The sequence below is a fragment of the Desmodus rotundus genome, chromosome 12 (genome assembly GCF_022682495.2).
Source record: "Desmodus rotundus isolate HL8 chromosome 12, HLdesRot8A.1, whole genome shotgun sequence".
Classification (NCBI taxonomy): Eukaryota; Metazoa; Chordata; class Mammalia; order Chiroptera; family Phyllostomidae; genus Desmodus; species Desmodus rotundus.
In genome coordinates this window covers 27,588,956-27,612,881 of record NC_071398.1, presented here as the reverse complement: position 1 = coordinate 27,612,881, position 23,926 = coordinate 27,588,956, and the positions used below count along the sequence as shown (strand labels likewise).

The 23,926-nt window shown below is 52.5% G+C and overlaps 1 protein-coding gene across 1 annotated transcript; it reads left to right on the top strand.

Annotated features, from left to right (window-relative positions):
* Positions 1-2,802: 2,802 nt before the first annotated feature.
* KCNG4 (potassium voltage-gated channel modifier subfamily G member 4) lies at positions 2,803-13,746 on the top strand. The gene is made up of 2 exons (XM_024555837.4): positions 2,803-3,558; positions 12,933-13,746. Exons 1-2 carry the CDS (start codon positions 2,809-2,811, stop codon positions 13,701-13,703), a joined length of 1,521 nt encoding a protein of 506 aa, XP_024411605.2. The 5' UTR covers positions 2,803-2,808; the 3' UTR covers positions 13,704-13,746.
* Positions 13,747-23,926: the final 10,180 nt, after the last annotated feature.

The window sequence follows — 23,926 nt, the reverse complement described above, 5'->3', positions numbered from 1 at the left end:
TGACTGACCAAAGACACACAGCAAGGCAGCTCAGACCCGAGGCCAGGACCCCAGAACTACACCTCTGCCCCCCGGCCCTGATCACACCAGCCAAACCCACAGAAGGGGCTTGCTCTGTGGCTTCCGCTATGACACTCCCCACCCCCTCCCATTCTCCTTTTTTTTCCAGACAAGAACAATGAGGCTCAGAGGTACTAAGTCACCTGCTCAAGGTCACCCAGCCATTCGCATTGGAGTCAGGGATCCAGGTGCGTGTGATTCCAGACTCACACCTCTTCCCCGTCCATCTCCTCACCTGTCAGGCAGCCTCCAGAACTCCCACCCAGTGGTGGGAGGCTGGGCTTCTCTGAACCTGTCCCAGACCTGGGCTGGTTCAAAGCAACGAAAAGTTCCTCCTGCAGCTGCAGCTGAATACCTGGCCCTCACCAGCATACCCTGAGGAGCCTCCAGAGTGCCAGGGACAGGTAGCTGCAGATGCCCTGGCCCCAAGTTATCCTGTGCTCCTTCCCATTATGCTCCTCCTTGGAGGGGAGGGGAGGACAGCTCTCCTTGCTCTTAAGGCAGTTGGCAGAACAGCGGCTGCTGCTGCTCCAGCTTGCTGCCTGGCTGATTGAGAGATTACTCCTAAGCCCTTCCCATTTCCAGCCCCTTCCCCCCACCCCCCCACACCCCCGCCCCTTGCAGGACCACACTGGCTGTCCCAGTGGGACACGGAGTACAGAGCCTGGAACAGAAGCAGGGCAGCTGGACCCACTCCCTCCTAGCATGAACCCCTCAGACTCTTGCCTCTCGTGGGGAAAGGGGCTTCGGGGTCCCCTTAAAACCCCCACCCCACTCCCCCAGGGCTGTTCTGCAACCGCTGGAGAGAGAGATGCCGAATGAATGAATTTTGGGTTTCTGGAGGAGACAAGGGAAGAAAGGTTGGAAACTAACTCTGCCAGAAACTGCTTGTTTGGGATTTTTAAAATTTCCCTTCATTTCCACCACAAACCCGTCTCTTCCCAGGACATCGAGACATGGGCTCCTCTTACCTGGAAGAGAAACAGCTGGAAACGGGCTCCCTGAGACAGGAGGGTGAGTTAAACTTCCGGGGAAGAAGTTAGTGTTTGCTGCAGGGGGGGGCATCGGCAGGACATTGAAACATCCTTGACTAACGTGCTGTTGCAAGTGACCACCTTTCCCATGCTCTGGAAGGAGCTCTGTGTGCCAGCTGTTTGGTGGTGGCGGGGGTGGGGCAGTGGATTGCCAAGTTGGGGTGTGCAGTGAGTGCAGAAAGTACAGTTTGGGGGGCTCTAGAAAGAGACCCAGGCTGCAAGATAGAGCCCTGGGTTGGGTTTGGATTCGTTGTGTGACCTTGGATGAGTCACTTCAGCTCTCTGAGTCTTGGTTTTTGCAATCAGAAAATGAAAACACTTGGGAAGGGCTCCCTGGATTTCCGAATACTCTTCTCTCTGCAGGCTGCTCATCTTCCTCCGGCCGTACGTTGTAAACAAAGTAAGGCACGCAGAATAGCCTGATGTGGTATGGCAAGCAGGTGTGAAATGCACAGGCTGTGATGCCATTCTTCACTGTCTGCTGGAATCCAACTGGCTCTGCAGTTGAGAGGAACTTTCCTTTCCATTCAGCGGCTGTTTCTCTTGATTGGAGTGCGTCTTGGAATGTAAGGTTATAGATGCTCTGGAAACAGCTCCGGTCCCATGAGTAGCATAGGAAATGGTTGCAGGATGCTGAGGATAAGTGCTATCACAGAGGTGATTGTTCAAAGGGTGTGGGCAAAAGCTAAAACCCTACTCTAAACCAGGAGCCCCAGATAGGTCTGAAATGGAGAGAGCATTAGAGGCCCCCTCATTTTGCAAATGACAAGACCGAGGCGCAGAGAGGGGGAGGAACTGGCTCAAGGTCACATAGCAAGGGTGGTGAGACAGGCACCCAATGAACATGGAGGAGCACTGTCATGGAGAGTAAAATCCTCCAAATGAGAAAGCAAATAAGAAGGACAAGGTGACCATTGTGGAACTTCTGAGAGTCAGATGCCACACTAACCGTGGTCACATTCCTACTTACCTAACCTTTCCGGGCCTCTGTTTCCTCATCTGTAAAATGGAAACATTACTGTCTATTTCACAGGGTTGTGGAGATGAGTTAAAAGGTGCCTGGCTTGTCAGAAGCATCTAGAAGTGTTGTTAATATGCATGTATATTACGGCATGTAACCCTCATTGTGCCCCATGAGGTGGGCACTGAAACTCCTCCAGCTGTGCAGACGAACCGAAGGGTTTAGAGTGGCTGGGTCATCCACCTGCGGTGGCAGTTCTTAAAGGGGCAGAACCTGGCAGTGACCCTGAGAACCTCTTACACACTGAAGCCCTATTTTTACCAACTGTACATTGCAAGGTTGGTACAAGTTTTGTCGTGGAATGAATAATGCTGAAGTCAAAGAGGTTAAGGTACACGCCCGAGGCCACACAGACTGAAAGTGGCAGAGCTCTGACTCGTCCAGCTCAGGACCCAGCTCCCCAAGTCCCGGTCCACATAATGTCTAGTTCCAGGGAGCTCTGCTGAGAGATAGGTATGCGCTTCTCCAGGAAGGGATGGCATTGTCTCCTTTTGTTCCCTGACAGATGCCAAGTGCATAGTAGGTGCCCAATAAATCTGTGTTAGAGGAAAGATTAAAAGAATGAATAATGCAGATACAGCGGCAGGAAAGCGGGCCTGAGAAAACATCTGGGACATCTAGGACTCTGCCATTAAGGCTGATTTCTTCTACTTTCTTGCTCTTTTCCCCTTGGGTGCCAGGACATCCACGGCAATGCCCGTAGCCTCCAGAGTCAGGGGCCTGCATGCCAGGCACCATCACTCCAGCTCCTGCAGCCCTCTGAGTCAGCTCTTGCCTAGCTCCGTGGAGCCGCCGCCCATCAAGGGCCATTACTACCGCAGGGCCCGGAAGGTGGGCACGCTGGATGCCTCCCCAGCGGCAGACCTGAAGAAGGAGATCCTGGTGAACGTTGGGGGCAGGAGGTACGTTCTTCCATGGAGCACGCTGGACGAGTTTCCCCTGAGCCGCCTGAGCAAGCTCAAGTTCTGCCGGAACCAGGAGGAGATCGCGCAGCTCTGTGATGATTACGATGAGGACAACCAGGAGTTCTTCTTCGACAGGAGCCCCAGTGCTTTCGGGATGATCGTGAGCTTCCTGGCGGCCGGAAAGCTGGCACTGCTGCGGGAGATGTGCGTGCTGTCCTTCCAGGAGGAGCTGACCTACTGGGGCATCGAGGAGGCCAACCTGGAGAAATGCTGCCTGCGGAAGCTGCTGAAGAAGCTAGAGGAGCTGGCCGAGCTGCGCAGGGAGGAGGCCCTGCAGCGACAGAGGGAGGCGTGTGGCCCCGCTGTGGTCACCTCACGCTGGGGGCTCTTCATGAACTGGCTGCGGGAGATGGTGGAAAACCCGCAGTCGGGGCTGCCTGGGAAGGTCTTTGCTTGCCTGTCCGTCCTCTTCGTGGCCACCACGGCGGTCAGCCTGTGTGTCAGCACCATGCCTGACCTGAGGGCCGAGGAGGACAAGGTAAGTGGCTTCTGACCAGGGCTCATTTCTCCATCGGGCACAGTGCCCAGGGCCCACACGACTTAGGGCTCATGAAAACATTTCAATGTCTTTGAAAACAAGAAGGAAAAAAATGAGTATTATCCAGCATGGATTATATTTATTTTTAGACCAACACAGTCATGAAAGAGAATTTTTAATATATTTTTTGGGGGAAGAGGCCCTCAAAGGCCAAAGTACCTTGGGCCTCATGAAAGTCATGAGGTGGCCCTGCTTCTGATAGTGAACCCTGGACATTGACAAAGCCACCCCTGTTCTTAATAGGCCTGGCAGGTCCAGCCTCCCGGCTCCCAGCTCTGCGACCATTGGCAATTGGCTTCATTCCTCTGAGCCTCAGTTCCCCCCCCCCCATAAAATGAGCAGAGTTCTACACTCTGCTCTACATCCAGGGCACTCACCCTGGGTTCATTGGGCAATACTCTGTGCCATGCACTATGCCAGGCCAGGACTCCCTGCCTTCCTGAGCCATCACTCAGCAGGCATCCCAACGCCCTTTCCAGACGAAGAAACTGAGGCACAGGGCATTTGGCTCTCTCACAGTTACAGCATATGTATATGCCAAGGAGGCAGAGATACTCTGTCCTCAGCTTTCCTGCTTCTTACTTCACTCCTGAGCTTCTTAGTCATTCTTACGGAATGGGGAACTGAGAGGTACGTTAACTTCTAAGTGACTCTGCCCTGGGAGGCCAGAGCAAAACATTTTCTTATCTACTCTTGCGCTCACTTCTCAGGAGTGACAAAGATCCCAACCCCCACAGCCCACTGCCCAGAGAGTCAGATGACCTGAGGAATGAGATAAGAATCTAAAATTTTGTTGGGAAGGTTATTGGAGAGCTTCAAACTAATTTAAAATGTTGCTGCTGCCCAGCTTTATACTCCTCCCTGGCTCCCCATCACCCTAACTTACAGAGCTTATATTACTGTACGTGGAGGGAACCCATAAGTGAAACACATATGTGAGACAGTGCAGCCCGTACATGAGCCATTGCCACGGTCAGTCAGTGTAAGTCCCCTTCCCTTAGGGATGTATTCCAGGGCAGTATGGTAGGATCAGAGAACTTTCCAGATAGAAAGGACTTAGATGGAGAGCCAGCCAGTTCCTCACACAGAGTAGGCTCTCAACAATTATTTGTTCAGTAAAATGTATCTTGTGCAACTTATAAATGCTCAGTCCTAAAGCAAACGAACGAAAATGTTACTTTCAAACAGCTTTTCCTCCCCATAGAGGGCTATAGCCCCAGCTGCAGGCGGTGTTTACATTCTTCAGCACAGTCTCACGTGATTTAAGATCCTGCTCGTTCACAGAAGTATTTACAGGTGGACACTGCAGTAAAAAAATATTGGGACAAAATAATGGCCTTTGCCCCCTGTCTCAGAGGGTGCCCTTGATCCCAGTAACTGAGGGAGGACCCCTGGATTTCTGCCAGCCCGCTCCTGTTAGGGATTTCCAGGGAGCCAGGATTCAGGCTGGGCAGAGGGACAAGGACTTTTCAAAGCCTACCGCTTTGAGAATTACCCAGGGTACGAACCCAAGCCTGGTTTAATGGAAGCTCGGAAAATCAAATCAAAGGTGGAGAAGGGGCCGCAGAGCCAGGCAGCCCCAGGTCTGAGCGGAGCAATCAGCTGTCATTCCTACTCCCGGGGTCAGGGGGATGTCACCTTGTGGAACCGCCCTTCCTCGCACTGCCGCGAGAGTCTGGGAGATGCGGCCCTCAGAACAAGTGTCTATTTCTGTTTCAACAATCATAATAATTCGGAGAGCCAGGAGGCTGAGGATGGGGCTGTCTTTGTTCTTTCAAGACCATGTCCTTCCATTTACGTAAGAAGATGATGTTCTCTCCCCACTGCAAATGCCTGTGTTTCATATTTGCCTCCAGGGATATCAGTCCGAAAGCAGCGATTGGGCGAACGGGCTGCGATGCAGGCCATGCTGGCCGCTTCCTTCTGGCTTACTCACTTAGCGTGTGTCCAAGATTCATCCACGTTGTAGCATGTGTCAGTACCGCACTGCTTTTTGTGGCTGAATAATATTCCCCTGTCTGTTCTGCCACAGTTTGCTTATCCATCCGTTTGGTCACAAATGCTGCAACTTCCCACAGCCTTTGCTCCCACAGTCTGCCAAGTCCTCTGCAAAGATTGTCAACTCCGTCCTTCATTTCTCGTGCCTTTCCACACGGCCCCAGCCTTGCCGGGCAGCCTGCTGGTCAGAGCACTTTCCCTTCCTCTGGGGGAGGCTGAAGGTCACCGCCAGCTGCAGCTGAACACTCATTCCTCCTCTCTTGACCTCTTTCTTCCTCTTCACTGGCACTGAGATATCCCAACAGCTGCAGACAGACAGTATCTCTTCCTGGAAAGAAGCCAGAATCTCTGTTTCGGTGGTCCTGGGTTCAAATCCCAGCTCTGGCACTCCCTGGCTTGGCCCTTGGATGAGTTGCTCTATTTCTCTGTGCCTCTGTTTTGTCATCTATCAAAGTGGATAATGCCAACAGGTACTCAGAGAGGGGCAGTAGGATTAAGTAACCTGATTTATCGTGTGCTGGCAGAGTGCAGCTCGCTGCTTTTACCCACCCTTTGGAACTCAGCTCACACCCCTCCCACCTGCTCATCTGCTTCGCTCATCAACTTTTCTCCCAGCTCCACAGAACCCACAGGGCGGTGGCAAAGTCAGCGGCCAGTCTACTCAGATGTCTTCTCTGTCTGTTTCCAGTGCCTGTCACCATCCTTCCTGCGATCAATAGATCTTCCCTGAGGGCCTACTCTGTGCTGGGGACTCAGTGGTGACAAGTACAGGCACAAACCTGCTCTCTCTACCTGCCCAGCAGCCTTTGCTCATTCTCTTCCCACTGTAGATTCTCCTTCCGTCCCCAAGGTTTGCTTGATGCATGCACTGGGTTGCAGCTGCACAGAGTGCCCTGGGTGGTCACAGGAACCGTGGTGGGGCTCCGGCTGGGACAGCGGGGGCTCTGCGTCTCCCTGTCCCTCACATCCTGTACTGTGGTCTAGGTATCTTGCTACAGTGCTGGGCTGGGGAAGAAAGGCACAGAGAGATTTTTAAAAGACCAGTGGAACTAGTGGGGACACCTTGAACCTGCAGCAGGCTGCCCAGAGGCACAAATGGGGGAAATTACAGGCAGGAAGGAGGGAAGGAGGCCTGAGCCGCTCAGTGGAGCTCTGGGGCCAACACTGAGCTGAACTGGAGGTGAGAAGTGGCTGAATCTGGCCACCGTCCCAGAGGGGAAGCTGGCAGACTGCTGCAGGGTCGGTTCTAGAAGTTCCATCTGGGAGGGACTCGGGGCCGAATTCTTGACCTTGGAGCTTTCCCCGCGCCCTTTGGTCTCTCACAGCGATGCCTGCCAGCTCTCCCTTGAGGATATGGCCAGTGGCCTTCTCACGTGGGTGCCACTCAACTTTTGGGCGGCAGTTTCTACCTCCCCACTTTGATAAAAAGCCTCGTGCTGGAGCCAGCTCCTCCTCCTCCCTGTCCCTCTCCTAGATCACAAATCGGCTCCATAGAGAACTGCCCACTCTCTGTGTTTGGTGGTATTTGGTAATTACTCTAGGGAATTCTTCTTAACCTGGTTTTTTGGTTTTGGGGTTTTTCTCCCCAGCTGAGTGTCCCTGTGTTTTGGCCAACAAGAAGTTTTCCCCGTTTCCTGGAAGGGGCCCACCTTTCCTGAATCTGGAGCTCATGCTGTTCCTCTGGCTTAGGCATGATCTCCATCTCTGGGCCCCTGGGCCCGGCTCCTAGTCCCCATCGGCTTGGCTCCACACACTCTCAGAACCCCTTGTCCCAGTGTTGGGGAGTGGGGGCAGCTGGGAGGAGGGAGTGCAGGGGACAGGGAGACCTGGGGAGGGGAGGAGTGGCTCAAGGCAAGGGAAGAGTCAGGAGAGAGTTCTCAAAGGGTCACAAAGGAGGCCAGAGAGGGCAGAGAGGAAGGGAGAAGCCAGGAAGAGGGATGAATCAGCATGGCCAGGCCCGGAAAAGTGTCAGAATAATCAGCCCAGATGAAGACAGGGCCAGATAATCAGCCCAGACGAGGACAGGGCCAGAGGCACAGATGGGGGAAATCACAGGCAGGCAGAAGGGACGGAGCAAGGCCTGAGCTGCTGAATGGAGCTCTGGGACCAGCACTGAGCTAAACTGGAGGTGAGAAGTGGCTGAATAGGCCATATTCCCAAAGGGGGAGCTGGCAGGCATCGCTGTGAGAGGCAGCAGGGTGCAGGAAAGCTCCAAGGTCAAGAATTCTGCCGAGTCCCTCCCAGATGGGATTCTAGAACCAGCCCTCACTGAACCCACAGCAGTCTGCTGGGCAGCCTGTCCAGATGGACCCTCAGGGGCAGTGGCTTTGCCCTCAGAAAGTCCTGCCCACCCTCTGACTCCAGAGCCCTTCAGAGCAGCTCTGCTCTGGAACCTGGGGAAAGAAGTCGGGGCAAGGCTGCGGGGCCCCCACTCACACTGCCTCCTCACCCAGGACTGACGTGGCCCCTTCACACTCAGACCCTTGTTTCTTTCTTTTTAAGATATACTTCATACCCTGTAACAGTCATCCTTTTAAAGTGCACAAATCAGTGGGTTTTAGTTTACAGCTGTGCAATCATCCCCACTACCTATCAATAATTTCAGAACATTTTTGTCACCCCCCCCAAAAAAACCCCTGCACACACTACTAGCTACTCCCCATTCCCAAACCCCCAGATGCAGTCAGCCACGAATGTACTTTCTGTCTCCAAGGACTTGCCGTTTCTGGATATTTCATGTAGATGGAATCATACAATAACATCTGGCCTTTTGTGCCTGGCGCCTTTCACTGAGCTAAGGGTTTCAAGGTTCATCCATGTGAAGCGAGCTCAGTATTCGATCCTTTTTCTTCTTTTAGTGCTTCATGTTTCTTACGACTGGATAGTGTCCCCCTTCAAGAGTACACCAAGGTTCGTTTGTTCATTCTTCAGCTGGCGGGCATCCGGGTTGTTTGCACACTGGGGCTGTCATGAATAGTGCCGGCTGCTATGGGCGCTCACGAACAAGTTTGGTGTGGATGCCGGTTTTCGCTTCCTTCAGGTGCCCACCTAGGAGCGTGGTGTCGGGTCGGAGAGCAAATGTCTGCTTGAGGAGCCACCAACCTGTCTCCCCAGCAGCAGCACGCTGACAGCCCCGCCAGCAACGTCTGAGAGTTCTAAGTTCTCCACATCCTCACCAACCCTCGTTACTTCGTCTTTAGAATCAGAGCCGTCCTCGTGGGTGCGGAGTGGTATCTCACTGTGGGCTTGATTTCTGACCCAGATTTTTAAGTTTTTATTTATTTTTAAAAATTTATTTACTTTTAGAGAGAGGGGAAGGGAGGGAGAAAGAGAGGGAGAGAAACATCCATGTGTGGTTGCCTCTCGAGCGCCCAGTGCTGGGGACTTGGCCTGCAACCCAGGCCTGTGCCCTGTCTGGGAATCAAACGGTGACCTTTTGGTTTGCAGGCTGGCACTCAATCCATTGAGCCACACCAGCCACAGCCTGACCCAGTTTTTTTTTTTTTTTAAACTCTTCATTATGGAAAATTTCAGGCATTTACAGCAAATAGAACAACATGATGCACCCCAAGCACCCATGACTCAGCTTCCACAATTGCCCACATCTGCCATTCTTGCTCTCTCTCTCTCCACCTCCTCCCTTCTCCAGTTGCTTAGTATCATTCATTTTATTTTTATTTCACAGTTTTATAAGTCAAATTTATAAGCATTGAGATGCACACTATATTTAGCTGTTCAATTTAACAATTGGATAGTCCCATCAGCCCAGAAAATTCTCTGAGGTCCCTTCACAGTTCATCCCTCCCCCCCACCAGAGGCAGCTACTGTTTGGGTGATGTTGTCCGCTGTAGAGGAGTTTTGCCTGTTCTTGAACTTGACACGAATGGCGGTGTGCGTCTGGCTGGTGCTGCACCACACCTTGTCTGCCCACGTGGTAGCGTTGCTCACACCTTCAGACTCCTCAGGCTGACTCACGTTCGTCTTCGCTGCCTGAGGGAAACAGAGCACACCTCATTTCTGCTGGTGACAAGGGCCACCAAGAGGGTGACCAGCCATCCTGGTTTGCCCAGGACTGAGAGGGTTCGGGTGACCTGGGATTTTTTGTGTTCAAATCCAGAAAATTCTGGACAAACCAGGTTGAGTTGTTCACCCCACCTACAAAACACAACTGGAAACTTCCTTGGAGAGAAAAAAGTAACATTTTGTTCCTGTCTATTTTTCTTCAAGTGTTGGCTGTTTTGGGAATTCTTTTCTTAGCTGGAGCCCCATAAATCCCCACTGCCCCAAGGCCAGCAACTAACGGGGAGTTTCTCTGGGGATCAGGGCTGGGAGGCCGGTTTAAGGATTCGGAGCAGAAGGGCAATGCAGGGGGTGAGTCGACAGAGACGGCGCTTGCTGCAGTGCGGGGAGGTGGCCAGGCCAGCCAGGGCCAGGCCGCAGGAGGGAGGTGGCTGGTGCATGCCTTGAATATCCAAACACCAGCACCAGAGGCAGTAGGGGGACCCACAGAGCTCTCAGGAGTCACCTTCCTGAGCTATTGGGTCACTGGCCTGAAACAGTTATTTCCGGCAACCACAGGCTCTTAAACCAGGAGGCAAATCCCCAGAAGGTCAACAATGTAAAAAGCCTTGAAGGGAGAATCTAGCCCATAGTCTGAAAAACTTCCAGATGCCCAAGTATCTACATTTGTAACAAACACCGTGGGAGGTTCTGATGCAAGGGGTTCTAATTGAGTTTTAAGAAATACTGTTTCTGTTCCAATGTCTTCATTGGAAACTGGAGCACAGAGATGGGTGGTGACTGCTGCTTGGTCACACAGCAAATTTGTAGCAGGATTGGTGAATCAGGATCCTAACTCCTGAGCTCTCCAGGATCCTGAAGCAAACCTGGGCAGGCGTAGCAAAGACTTCCCAGTGAGTTGGAGAATTTTCTCAGGTTCCTGTAGAATCCAGCGATAGGAGGAGGGTATTGTGACCCTCAAACTGACCGTCGGGCCATGTCTGTGACCAGTCACTCATCTCAGAAAGACAGCTCCAAAGTGTGATGTGCCTGCAGGTGCCGCAGCCTGTTACCTGCTTTACAGGCAGTGTTTCCATTCATCACAGCAACTTCCAGGGCGGAGAACTGAAAGCCTGGAGGGGCTAAATAACATTCCCGAGTAAGCAGAAGTGTGGGGTTTGAAGTGGGTTACAGGCTCCACACCCTCCATAGCACTCCCGCCTCCTCCCACCCCTTCTGTAGACCAGATACAGCTCAAGGGAGAAAGCTGCCCAGCCCTGGACAGGCAGACAGAGAGCAGAACAGACGAGCCGTTTCTCTTCCTCCAGTGGCCAGACATAAAGGACATTTCAATTTGGTATTCCTGTGAGCCCAGACACTGGAAATAATTTCTTTTTCCACCGCAGAGCCTTTTAATACAAAGAAAATTGCAGTTGTCAACATTTTGCCTTTCACTGAGGCAACTGGCTTCGGTCATGCATTTACTCATCCATCATAAATATAAATATATATATATATTTGTTCATCTATATATATTTGTGTATTCAGGTTCTCAACTCTGGCTTCACATTAGAATCACCTATGGAGCTTCTGGGAAATTCTACTGCTCAAGCTCAAATCTAGATCAATTAATCAGCATCTCTGAGGTCCCAGCCCAGACACTGGGATTTTTTGCAAAGCCACCCAGGTGATTCTGATGTGCAGCCAAGGCTGGGAACCACTGCAGGGGGCCAGAGCCTCTCAGACTTCAACATGCATAAAAACACTTGGGGGGTCTTGTTAAAATGCAGACTCTGATTCCTCAGGGATAGGGTAGGGCCCAAGATTCTGTGTTTCTAACAAGCTCCCCGGGAGGTGGATGCTTCTGGTTCGAGGACCACAGTTTGAGGAGCAGAGGGGCTGGTGGGGTCTGCTAGACGTCAGAGGCAGGGAGTGTGGATGGCAGAACGATGAATCCACAGCAGCCCCCACCAGACAATTGTGGGAACAGCTGCAATCCATGTCACAGGGCCTTTATAGGGATGTGGGAGCCCCTCTGCCCCACTAGCCTCCAAGCCCCCAGAAACATCTGCTTCTCCAGTACTTTACCCCACCCAAAGCCTTGCTCAGGGCCTGGCCCAGGGTGAATGCTTTAGATGTTTTTCTTAGATGAATAATAAACAAGGGATGGCAGGCAAAGAAGTCACAAAACAGAGTGTAGTGGCTGAGAGACCATCCACTACATATGTGAGCTCAGGCAAGTCATCTCACTGCTGGGAACCGTGTCCTGGGTCACAAAGTGAGGCTGTGCGGCCCACTCACAGTGTCACTGTGGGGCTTAAGCGACAGCACTAGAGCAGTGCCTGGTCCACAAGAGGGGCTTCCACCGGGAAAGGTGAAGTCTGGCTGCTAGAACAAAGAGGCCCCAAGATGGAATGGCTTTGAGCAACATCGAAATTGATTTCTCCATAAAGAGGAATCAAGGCGAGTGAGCCTCTCACTCTGAGACCCAGATTTCTTTTTTCTACCCTGATGCTCCATCCTCCCCTGGGCTGTTGGTTCAATCTGCTGGTTCCAAGTTGGGCTGCAGGGCCAAATGGGTTGTGTCAGCTCATGGGGAGAAACAGCGTGCAGGAATTCACACCCACACCATAAATTCCAGAACCAGAGGTGGCATGCATCACATATGTTTACATTCCACAGGTGGGGACTTGGTTCTTTGGCCACACCTAGCTGCAAGGGAGACTGGAAGGATGGCCTGTGGTCTAGCTGACCAGGCTCGTGCCCAGACACAACTTGACAACTATGTAAAAGGGGGCTCTGGTCACGTGGCTCAGTTGGTCGGAAAGTTGTTTCATGAACTGTAAGGTTGCCGGTTCGATTCCCAGTCAGGGCTCATGCTTAGGTTACAGTTTGATCCCTGGCTGGGGGGGGGGGGGGGTGTGTGGGAGGCAACCGTTTGATGTTTCTCTTTCACATCGATGTTTCTATTTCCTCCCTTCCTCTCTCTCTCAAATAAATAAATAAATAATCTCAAAAGAGGGGGTTTGGGTGGACAACTAAGAGTCTACAGCACAGCTCAGTTGAGATAGATAATATATAGAATAAAGAGAAAGTATGTGGTCCATATAGAATATATAGAAGTATATTAATATGTAGAATCTACATATAGAATCAATATCAATGTTCAGTATATCAGTATTCCACTTATTCCATATGTCTATCTACTGATATCAGTATCGATATAAACATATGGGATGGTTTTCTGGTGCAGTCGCCTCCCCCATTTCCGGTGCTTTTGCCCATCCACCCTACCCTGTGTTTCGTTGCTGCTCTAGGGTGAGTGCTCTCAGAAGTGCTACTACATTTTCATTGTGGAGACCATCTGCGTGGCGTGGTTTTCCCTGGAGTTCTGCCTGCGGTTTGTCCAGGCCCGGAACAAGTGCCAGTTCTTCCAAGGGCCCCTGAACATCATCGACATCCTGGCCATCTTCCCCTATTATGTGTCCCTGGCGGTGTCCGAGGAGCCCCAGGAGGAGGATGACAGGCCGGGCGGGAGCTCCTACCTGGAGAAGGTGGGGCTGGTGCTGCGCGTGCTGCGGGCTCTGCGCATCCTCTACGTGATGCGCCTGGCCCGCCACTCGCTGGGGCTGCAGACGCTGGGCCTCACCGTGCGCCGCTGCACGCGAGAGTTTGGCCTGCTTCTCCTTTTCCTCGGCGTGGCCATCACCCTCTTCTCCCCTCTGGTCTACGTGGCTGAGAATGAGTCCGGGTGGGTCCTGGAGTTCACCAGCATCCCGTCCTCCTACTGGTGGGCCATCATCTCCATGACGACGGTGGGCTACGGAGACATGGTCCCACGCAGTGTGCCAGGTCAGGTGGTGGCCCTCAGCAGCATCCTGAGTGGGATACTCATCATGGCCTTCCCGGCCACGTCCATCTTCCACACCTTCTCACACTCCTACTTGGAGCTCAAGAGGGAGCAAGAACAACTCCAGGCCCGCCTCCGCAGCCTGCAAAAAGCCACCACAGCCAGTGAACACGAACTCCTGAGTGATGTAGATGACCTGATCCTGGAGGGACCCACCTCCCCCATCAAATACATTTGAGTCAAAACCCCTCATGAACACGCCAGCACTTCAATCCATTGCCCACAGCTGATATGGGCTTGAGAACGGCAGGTGTAGACCACGTGGCGGTACGTTTCTAGAGCTGGGGGGCAGCTCCTGAAGCTAAGAGGGGCTCAAGGCCAACAGTGGGGGGGGGTTGTGATTCCCGACCCTCCCGGCCACCACAGTCCAGGCTGCCATTAGCCATGTCACCTGTCTTTACTTGTCTCCCTTTCTGTCCCTGAGCACGTCCACTTTTGCTGGGTTAGGTCAGTCTCCATTCTCATTGCCTTCCCAGCAGAGTGTTCAACATCCCAAGCTGGAATCCATTCTCCTGCAGAATTGAGCCTACAGAAGTCCATTCCTACCTGAAGACCCTCTTTCCTAGGCCACCCCAGCACTAGGAACCAGAGGGTCCAGTCACTGCAGACCCCCTCTGCTCAGATCTCCCCACCTAGCCGCATCAGGGATTCCAGCAGGAATCTGCTCACCACTGCCAGTGGTTTTCCTAACAAGGCTGCCTTCCCCTAGCTCTGGAAGCTCTTACCAAGAAGGTAGAACTGGCCTCTTTGTGTTAAATTGTACAGTGGCTGTGAGCCTGCCATCCTTCCTGAGTTGCCTGGGACCTGGGCAGAAATGCTACTTGCCAGCCACAGCAAGACCCCCTTGGCCAACTAGACTCCTGGTGGGACATTCTCCAATTATCCAGTCCTTGACCTTGACAGAGGCTTACTCTTGCAGGGCTCTGAATTGTCCCTTGAGAGGATCATTCCTGCTGCTGGTTGTTCTAGCACTGCGGGGACCTAGGCTTTCCACCCTCAGCGAAGCCACCATGCACGGACACGGTGTAGCTTCAGTGCAGAAACAAGGGCAGCCTTAGGATCTGCCCCTCGCCGGCCCCCTGGATCAAGCCTTCGATGCCAGAGGATGGACATCCTCAGCTTATATTTAAATGTATCTATTTATCCATTCATTCAATAACACAACTGGCCCTTTGCATCCAGTGTAGGGGGCAGATACAGGACCAAGTCATGTGAGATAAAAGCAGTTCAGACTGAGACCAGAGAGGAAAGAGCAATGGATTCTGAGCATTAAGCTCACAGAGGTTGCTCAAGAGACGCGGAACGGTTGAGTAGGGAGGGGTGTTTGGAGGCTGGAAAAGTGGGTTGGGGTGAGAAGTGGTGGGCTGTGGGTGCTGCGCAGAGGATCTGGAAGATTTGGTGAATGGAAAGGGGATGTTGGAGATGCTGGAGAAAGAAGCGATGTGAATGAACTGCAGGGGTGGTTGATGATGATCGGATGGGACGTGGGAAGACTGGTTTGGCACAGAGAATGACTAAGCAATTCAGGTGAGGCACGAGGGTCCACCTCCTGCCAGTTATTCATTGTACGTGGTGAAGCCACGTTCTGGCATCTTGTCTGTCGTTCCCCAGCAAAGCACACCCGGGAGAGGTCTCCACGGCACGTGCCGTGAGTGCTCGGCTGCTTCTCACTCCAGCTCTGCCTGTTGCTGGGACTGGCTTCCAGCCCGGCATCTTCGTTTCCCTTTGTGTCACAAAGCAGGCATCTTAACAAAATTGTGCAGGGTCTGAAAGAAAAATAGGTAAGCCTATCAGCAACATTATGAGGTTCTATAGTTTCTTAGTACGTGCCCAGTGGAAATTCTTTATGAAATTAGAAGTGGAAAATTGGAATCAATTACTCACATGTGGAGTTTAATTAAATGGTCTATTTTTAATCCTCCGTAATGTTCTGGGGGACTAGTAGTCTAGCCTCCGAGCAGACTTTCCTTCATGCTGATTGGATGGCCTAGTGGAGCCAAGAGAGTTGCTAGGCAGTCTCTTTATCCCTATTGGCTGGAAGGAGTCTTGTGATTCCCAGATGGTTTGTTTTATCTGAGGCCGATGGGTGTGACTATAGCCAAAGGGAGAAAATTTCCAGCTATAAGCAAAGAGCAAATGGCCTTTACTTCAAGCCATTTTCATGTTGTATCGTAGCTATGTCTCCAAGAGGCAACGTTAAAATGTTGTTTCAACATCATTCTAGACAGAGAGAGTTGAGCCCCCCAAAATGAGTCGGGGATGGATGGTTAATTCTTCAATGCAATGAAAATGGAACTCCACCCACTGACTCTATTTTGATGGCTTTTAGGACTTGATAAATTGGTAACTGGAGGGCCCCTCAGAAGTCTAAGCAGAGACTTTCCATGAGAGGGTCTGTGAACCTCTGGAGATCATGCATTTCAAAGTGCACAGCTTTGAATAGGGGTCCAGTGGTTTCATCAGATCCCCAGAGGAATCCATGATCCTGCAAAAGGAATAAAACGGTCTTGAGTAAGTCAACTCCTGCATTTTAAGATGGAGAGACCAAGGCTCAGAGAGGGAAAGCCACCTGCCTGAGGCCACATAGCCGGTTCATTTAGTCAGACCCAAGGTCCAGGTTCCCAGCAGTACACCCTTTGCAGTGCACGTGGGACGCTGCAGCTCTTAGGCCAGTCTGACACGGCGCCAAACCCTCAAAGAAAATACTTAGGACAGGGTTGTAACGACACTCCGCCATACTATCCTGAGTGGAGCAAATGGGGCTGTCTGGGATATTTCGGGTGCCCACTCTCACCCTCCTTCCCTGGGTAACAGTGGACCTGGAGCTTGGTTTCACCACGCCTTCCCGTTCCCATTGATCCCATGGAAACAGCAGGTGCGACGGTGCTTAAAGTCTCTCTCAGCGTGGACAGCCGATGGTTCTGGGAGGTGGAGTTCACTGCGGTGATTTATACCGTGGAGGGGCAGGTAAGAAACAAGGAGAGAGGTGAGAGAGAAAGACAGACCATGGCCCCTGACTCTCCATAGAGTTGCTCCCTTAGCAAGAGTCAGCAAGTGGTTCAAGTCTGAATAGGAGTTCACTGAGACCTCTGTCCACCAGCTGCCTGCTGTGTTCCTACCCACCCCACCTGGGTCCTTACCCCACCTGACCCGGGTGGCTACATGGCTGTTCGTGCCCAGCTGCCGGCCGCTCTCCAGCAGCATTACACTCCCTGCCTCCCCTTCTTCGAATTGAAATGCTAATAATGGGCATCACTTACTGAATGATATTTAGGCAAGCGATTTGTTAACATCTTATTTGGAAAAACATGTTAAACTAACACAAAAAAAAGTGTTGCAAGAACAAAAATAATATCTAGAACACTCGAATACACCTCTTTTTTAAACTCGTTGCCCCATTTGTTTTATTATTTGCTGTTTCTCTCTATTTTTTAAAAGATTTTATTTATTTATTTTTAGAGAGAGGAAGGGAGGGAGAAAGAGGGAGAGAAACATCCACGTGTGAGAGATAAATCGATAGGTTGTCTCCCACACATCCCAAACTGGGGACCCGGCCCGCAACCCAGGCATGTGCTCTGACTGGGAATCAAACCAGTGACCCGTGGTTTGCAGGCCGGCGCTCAATCCACTGAGCCACACCAGCCAGAGCTTTATTTTTATTATATACACGTGGTATGTTTCTCTGGACCGTGTGAGAGGAAGTTGACTCCACCGTGCCCTTTGCTTTCGGAACTCTAGAATGCGGTAACGGAAGACCTACCAGAAGAACATCACTCAAGGGCCCTTAGCTGAGAGTTTCCGTGAGGGTCTATACCTCTGGACATGACGTGCAACAAAGAATGGGTGTGTTGTTTCCCAGTGCAGAGTGTCCAGAGATGTATCATCAGTGTCTCAAAGGAACCCATGATTCTCCCCCAAAATCCAGGGATAGGAAGCTTTAAGGTAAAGCAGCCCCTTCACTGTAAGGCGGAGAGCCCAGGAAAACCAGAATTACTTCAGTGTGTCGACCCTGAGAGTGGGGATATTCTCCTGGAAAACCACATGCAGTTATCTGCATCAGCACATTTAACTTGGATGCAATATTTTAATTTAATCTACTGTCTGTTCCCATTTTGCCAACTGACGTAATAATATCCTTTCTAGCCTTTTCCCCTCCAGGACAGGGTCTAGCCTAGGACCAGATGTTGCATTTGCTTGTCCTATCTCTTTAGTCTCCTGGGATCTGAACCTTTCGCCAGCCTTTCCTTGACGTAGATGCCACTGAATTTTTGGATAACCCTCATCCCCTTTTAGTAGAACTGTCTCGTGGGTGTTTACGTCTCCCAGTGCTGAGACGGATGCAGCGCTCACAAGGTTGTGTCCCTCTCCGGGCGTCACATCTGGGGACACCATGCTCTCTCCAGTGACATAGGAGCCCTTTGTTGAGGAGAGGACTCCAGGAAAACTGGTGGGGGAGTGGACAGTGAGAAAGGGAAGAAGACTTGGGAAGAGCTGGCTGAGCCCAAAGGTATTGGAAGAAGAAACAAAATTAACTTCTGCCCCTAGGCAGGCCAGATAGAACATGACGGAAGGCTGAGGGTGTGCAGGTCACCTTGGGCCACCGCTGTGAGGAGAGAGTGTCTGCCTTGAAGAGGAACTAGTCCCGGAGATTCAGGGCAGCTCATCTCTTTCCATCTGCCACCAGGAGGGGGCCCTCCGTTGTCCTTTCCCTACCCTGCCAGCTTTGGAAGCCCTGCCTCATAGCTTCCTAGAGCTAAAAGTAACTTTAGGGTCACCAGACCCAACCTGCCCATTTTACAGTCGTGGACACAGAGGCCCCGGGAGGGGACTTAATGTGGCAAGTCACACAGCACAGCCAGGGGTGGCAAAGCTGGGGCTGCCAATCCAGTGCCCTCAGCTCTGCCCTTGACCCTCCCCCAGCACCTGCCTCCTCCAGCATTTCACATCTAACCAAGGGGCACCTCCGGGAACACAGGGTCGGTTAAAAAGAGAATGAAAGTAAGGGACGCCGCTGGCTGTCTCCGAGGGCCCAGTGGATCTTCCACTGTCGAAGCCACCATGGCTGGGGCTGCTCGGAGCCCAGCCTTGCTTCTGCGCAGCCTGCTGTAGATGACACACGGAGAATGTGTGACTGTTGCCACTCACCTTTGCTGTGAGGGGGAGGAAGCCGAGGAAAAGGGAACAAATGTGGGCGCCCTGAGCTAAAATTAGCCAGCCTTGCTGTTCCATAGGCTTCCACTGTGCTCGGCCAATGACTCAGCAGTTTCACCCGGCAACCCCGCCCCAACTCGGAGAGAAGCATTAAACGATATTAAGAAGAGGTGTTGTGGCTTCTCTGGTACGTTGGGCCAGGTCTAATCTCAAAGCCTGTGGGGCTGACCTTGGGATGTGGGAGGAGGCGGAAGGGTCCCCCAAGTGAGGGGTGGCAGGGGTGAGGGTCACATACCCCAGGGGCACTGCCAAGTCAGAAGTCAGGAGGGGTAGTTGTTGGGTTCTGGGGCAGCATTTCTACGTGCCCGCCATGTGCCCAATGTTGTTCTAGCTCAGTGCAGACACTAGTTACCAAGACAGTTGCTCACGGGGACCTGGGTGGGTGGGAAGAGGGGAGGTAGGAAGGCACACCACAAATAAGTCAAGAAGGAAATATACAGGACAAGCAGATCCTGTGATAAGTCCTAGGAAGGAAGAGGAGTAACTATATGTGGGGGCACAGGAGTGCTGAATTTGAACAGGTTTCTGAGGTTGCAGTGGGTTTGTCAACATGTGGTTCCTCTTCCAGTCTCCCTGCAAGTAGTGGGAGGCAGGGCCGAAGTTCTGGGCATTGGAATGCCGTTGCAGGGGCTGGAGCCAATGCAGGGCCAGTTGCAAACACCCCCTGCCTCATCCTGTGCACTCTCCCTCCGGCCCCTCCCCCACCCGCAATGCAGACAGAAGGAATACTCAAAGTCCTAAGGCAGAGCTTAGTCAACTACATCAGCCCCCTGCTTGTTATTGTAAGTAAAGTTTTATTGAAACACCGCCAGGCCCATTCATTCAGATATTGTCTAAGGAGCTTTGGGGCTACAGTGGTAGAGCCGAGTTGTGCACCAGAGGCTGTTACGGCCTTCGCGCCGCCCTGAGAGCAATGGAGCCACGGGAGGGAAGCAGCTGTGTCCTGAACTCTGCATGCTGATCACCTGCATCAGTGGACTGAACAAGTGAGAGAAAACCTCCTCTGTGCAAGCCACTGCAACTGGGGGGTTGTGTGCCATAGCGGTTGGTCCACCCTCCCACCCTGCACCCCACAAAGTGTCCATTTCCTGTAGCAGCTTCCAAAGGTGTCCTTGGGCCAGACATTCCCTGGCCGCTAGCCCTAGTGGTGTGAGGAGCCTGGCTCTCCATCCTCCTTGGCTGGCTCTGGTGACATGCCACTCTGGAAGCAGGAATCTGTACCCAAAGTGCAAAAGCAAATCTCTGTTGAGAAAATGTGCACCAAATCCATTACCACCTCCCCCAGAGCAGGGCCAGCATCCACACAGGAGGTCTTCTCAGCAGACACCTACTCTAGCCAATGAAATAGTCCTTTCTCATGATGCTCCTGCTTAGTTGTTTAGTCCTACAAGCGTGTGTAAGTCACCAGCCTCCGCCCCCAGCCCATTCCTGCCTTCAGTGGCAGGGCCTGGCACACAGTAGGAGGGGAGCAAATGCCAGCGCCCCTCCCTTCCCAGGAAGGTTTCCTTCTCCTCATCTTGCCAAGTGCCCTGCGTGTGCCAGCTGTCCTGTCAGTCCCAGTCTGGTCCACGAGAAGGCTGGACCTGCCTCCTGATGAGCTTCTCAGGTGCACACACAAGTGCTCACATTTACTTAACTCCTGTGTCTGAGCTAGAAACTCTGGGGTCTTTAGAAAGCAAGTAACCGACCCCAGGCTCACCCCGGAGACCACCGGGATAAGCCAGCAAGAAAATCCAGGGAGTCAGAGGAGGATGCTGGGCATGGGGGAGGCTGTGGAAACGGGCTGGGCTGCCAGGCCCCTGCAGTGACAGCAGGGAATGCTGATTTTTTCCCCCACACTTATTCTTCATTCATTCATCAACAAGTCTTTATAGTGCTGGGCACCATTCCAGGCACTGGAGGCTCAGCAGGGAACAAAACAGACAAGAGATACAGCAGGGTAAGGGGTGGGATTGCCAGAGGGGGTTGCAATTTTGTGAAGAGTGACTTGGAAGACCTTTCTAAGTCATGACATTTGAGTAAATCCTGGAAGAATGAAGGGAGCAAGGCATGTGGATCTCTGGGGCAAGTGCTTTGAGGAAGAATGAACAGCAGCTGCAAAGGTCCTGAGGCAGGAATGCATTTGGTTCTTCAAAGGATGGCCTGAGGTACATGGCCTCTGGAGTAGGGGGACTAATGGAGTGGAGGTGAAGTCAGGGACCAATAGGAGACAGAGGGAAGGACTCCCTGATGTGATGCTGGACATGCAGACTGTGTGGGGCCTGCTTGTGCTCCCCTTCTTGCTGTGTGATGCTCCCTGCACTGCCTGGTTCTTCCTCAAGGGGTAGAGCCTGTTGGTCCTCCCAGTACTGTGTGGGAGAGACCACCAACCACTGCCAATATCATCCCCACCTGCATTCTTTTAGTAATAGAACCCACCGAAACTGTAGCCAGGTACCCAGTTCTCAGCTACTGCAGCAGCTGGGCATGGTGTCCAACTAAGTTTGGACCGATGGGCGTGTGAGCAGAGAGATGTGGGGAAGCTCTGGGTCACGTCCTTCAAGAGGAGGCCACCTTCTTCTGATGTGAGGATGGTGGACAGTCATCTAAGGACTGATCACCTCTGGACCACTGTAAAGAATGAGCTCTAACAAAAGCCAGAGCATGCGGCTCTGTCACAGCAGCTTAGCATGTACCCAGTGTCTTTTAACACTGTCATTCCACCACTGAATCACGGAGCAGAGAGACAACTGGCGGAGCAGATCCTCTTTCTCTAGACTCTCACTAAGTCTCCTGAGGTCTTACTGACTGCTTTCACAGGGCAGAGGAAAAATGGCCCACAATGAAATGGAAATTTTCAGAATGTCCCCTAAAACCAGATCTTAGAACAGGGTCACTCTGTTCTCCCTCTAACCCCCTCCTGTAAACAGGAAACCCTGCAAATCACCAATTTCCCATTCAGTGCGTGTCTGCTGGGCATCTCCTGGGCGGCAGACCCCACAGGAGGGAAAGGAGACAGACACTGGGCCTGCCTCTGGGAGCGGAGAGCGGGCAGGACTGCCGTCAGTCCCACACTGAGGACCGCTAACAGCCAGAACAGCGCTCTGCACACCGACCAGCTCATCCGTTCCCAACGCTGCGCCTCTGTTACCAACTAACATTTGCTGGATGGGAAACTGGGGCTTGGAAAGGTGAGGTGGCCCCTGGGGCAGCTAGGTCCACAATTCTGCTCAGTGGTGAAGACCGCACAGAGGAAGGACAGCATGGTGCAGGGGGTGCCCAGGGCCCCGGAGAGATCCCCAGAGCTCAGAGCTGCAGGGAACCGTTGGAGGAAGCAGCGTTTGAGCTGGGCCCACTAGATCACATCCCCTCCTGATTTAAGTATGCCAGTGTTGGCAAAACTTCTCCCAGAGGGGGTTCGGCCAAGAAGACATCAACAGACTGCCCATTTCCAAGGCAGCATTCTCATCACTCCGCAGTAAGGAGCTGAGGCAAAGGGCCGGAGCGAGAACTGTGCAAGGAGGGCCGTCGGGAGCAAGGACTGGACGGGCAGATTTATGCGACGCTGGCACAAATATTACTTACTTGGCATAATCCAGCAGAGTTTATGTCATTCTGAATAACTTGTTTACCCGGTGATTATGTGACTAATGAGTATCGAAAGACTCACTGCATGAAACTGCAGTGTGAGTGGCTGGTATGTTTCTAGACTTGGTTGTAGTCACCACCGAAGCACAAGAAGTAAATCAATTTAAATTATCTCCGGAGGAAAATTATATGTAATAAATGGGCTAATTAATAGGCTTGGGCGTTTTAAGAATCCTCTCCATCTCTGAAAAAAATGACCACAAAAAACCATTTCAAAGTTGGCTTTAGAAGTTGTTTAAAAAGAAAGAGCAACCTAACAGTAAATAATTTTCTCAAACAAAATCAGTGCTCACTGGCTTTTGAGACCCTCCCTCCTGGTTCAAACCCCCCTCCCTCTGACCTGCCCCCAGGCCCGTTCCTGAACACCTGTCTTGTTCCTGCCTGGACGCCCCTAGCCTGCCCTCTCACCAGCCACTTTCTCACCCTGGGAGGGAAGGTGAGAACATCAAAGCCAGGAGGGGGGTTAGGAACCGTATCATCCAGTTCTCATTTTATAGAAGGGGTTGGGAACTTCATGCGAGGTCGCAGAAGCCAATCCAGCAGCAGCCCAGGCAGTGAGTGGGGCTGAAGGGCTGGGAAGCAGCCGCCTGCATGGCAATGGCAGCTCCCCGGCCCCGGCTCCCCCCTCCCAGAAGTTATCCCTGTGCCCATCCTCGCCTCTGAAACCTTTCCACGCCTCCCCCCCAGCTTCCTGTGATTGCAGGCATTCCTAGGCTTTGGCAGCATTGGGTCCATCTCTGCCTCCTTCACATGGCCCTGTGCCTGTCTGTCTGCGTGTCTCTGCTTCCAAGAGCCCCAGTCACTGGATTCAGGGCCCACCCAGACCTGGTATGACCTCATCTTGATTACATCTGCAAAACCTCATTTCTAAGTAGGTCGCTTTTACAGGCTTCAGGTAAACATGAATTGTGAGAGTCACCATTCACCCCAGCAGGCCCACAGGGCTCCAGGCCCTACCACTTGCCGAAACCCGGAGGACCTTACAGGCAGGGACTGGGGCTGCTGCGGGTGCTGTGGGCCCAGGGCCCTGCCTCCCCTCCCCTGGGGACTACAGTGCTCACACCATCCAGGCACCCTTCAACACGGGATGCTCACCTACGGAGCTTCCTCAACCGGACGCAGGGGGTCCAAGAGTAGGCACCTCTCTTCTCTACCACCTGTCCCAGGTCGAGCCCTGGGACAGGGAGGGAGGTTGGAGCCCCACACCTGCTACCAACAGCCTGGACCCAACGCAACACAGCCTCAGCTTCCCCTAGAATGTGCAGCGCTGCTGTGAGGAGGGGATCCAGCCAAGAGCTGGCCATGGCTGGGCTTCTCTCTCCACAAAGAGATGGGGTCCAGGCTGCCCCTCCCCACAAAACAGCCAAGAACACATAGAAGGACCACAGTTTCTTTATTCAAGCCCAGATCTGCAGCAGCCTCCATCCCTCCATCATGTCAGGCAGGCCCCTCCCTCCAATTCCAACTTCATCCCGTGCACCCACCACTCTCTCCCAACCACCCCTCACCCCTCCCCAGAAACAGCTCTCCTCTAGTGGGGTCCAGCTCAGCTCAGGGATGTCA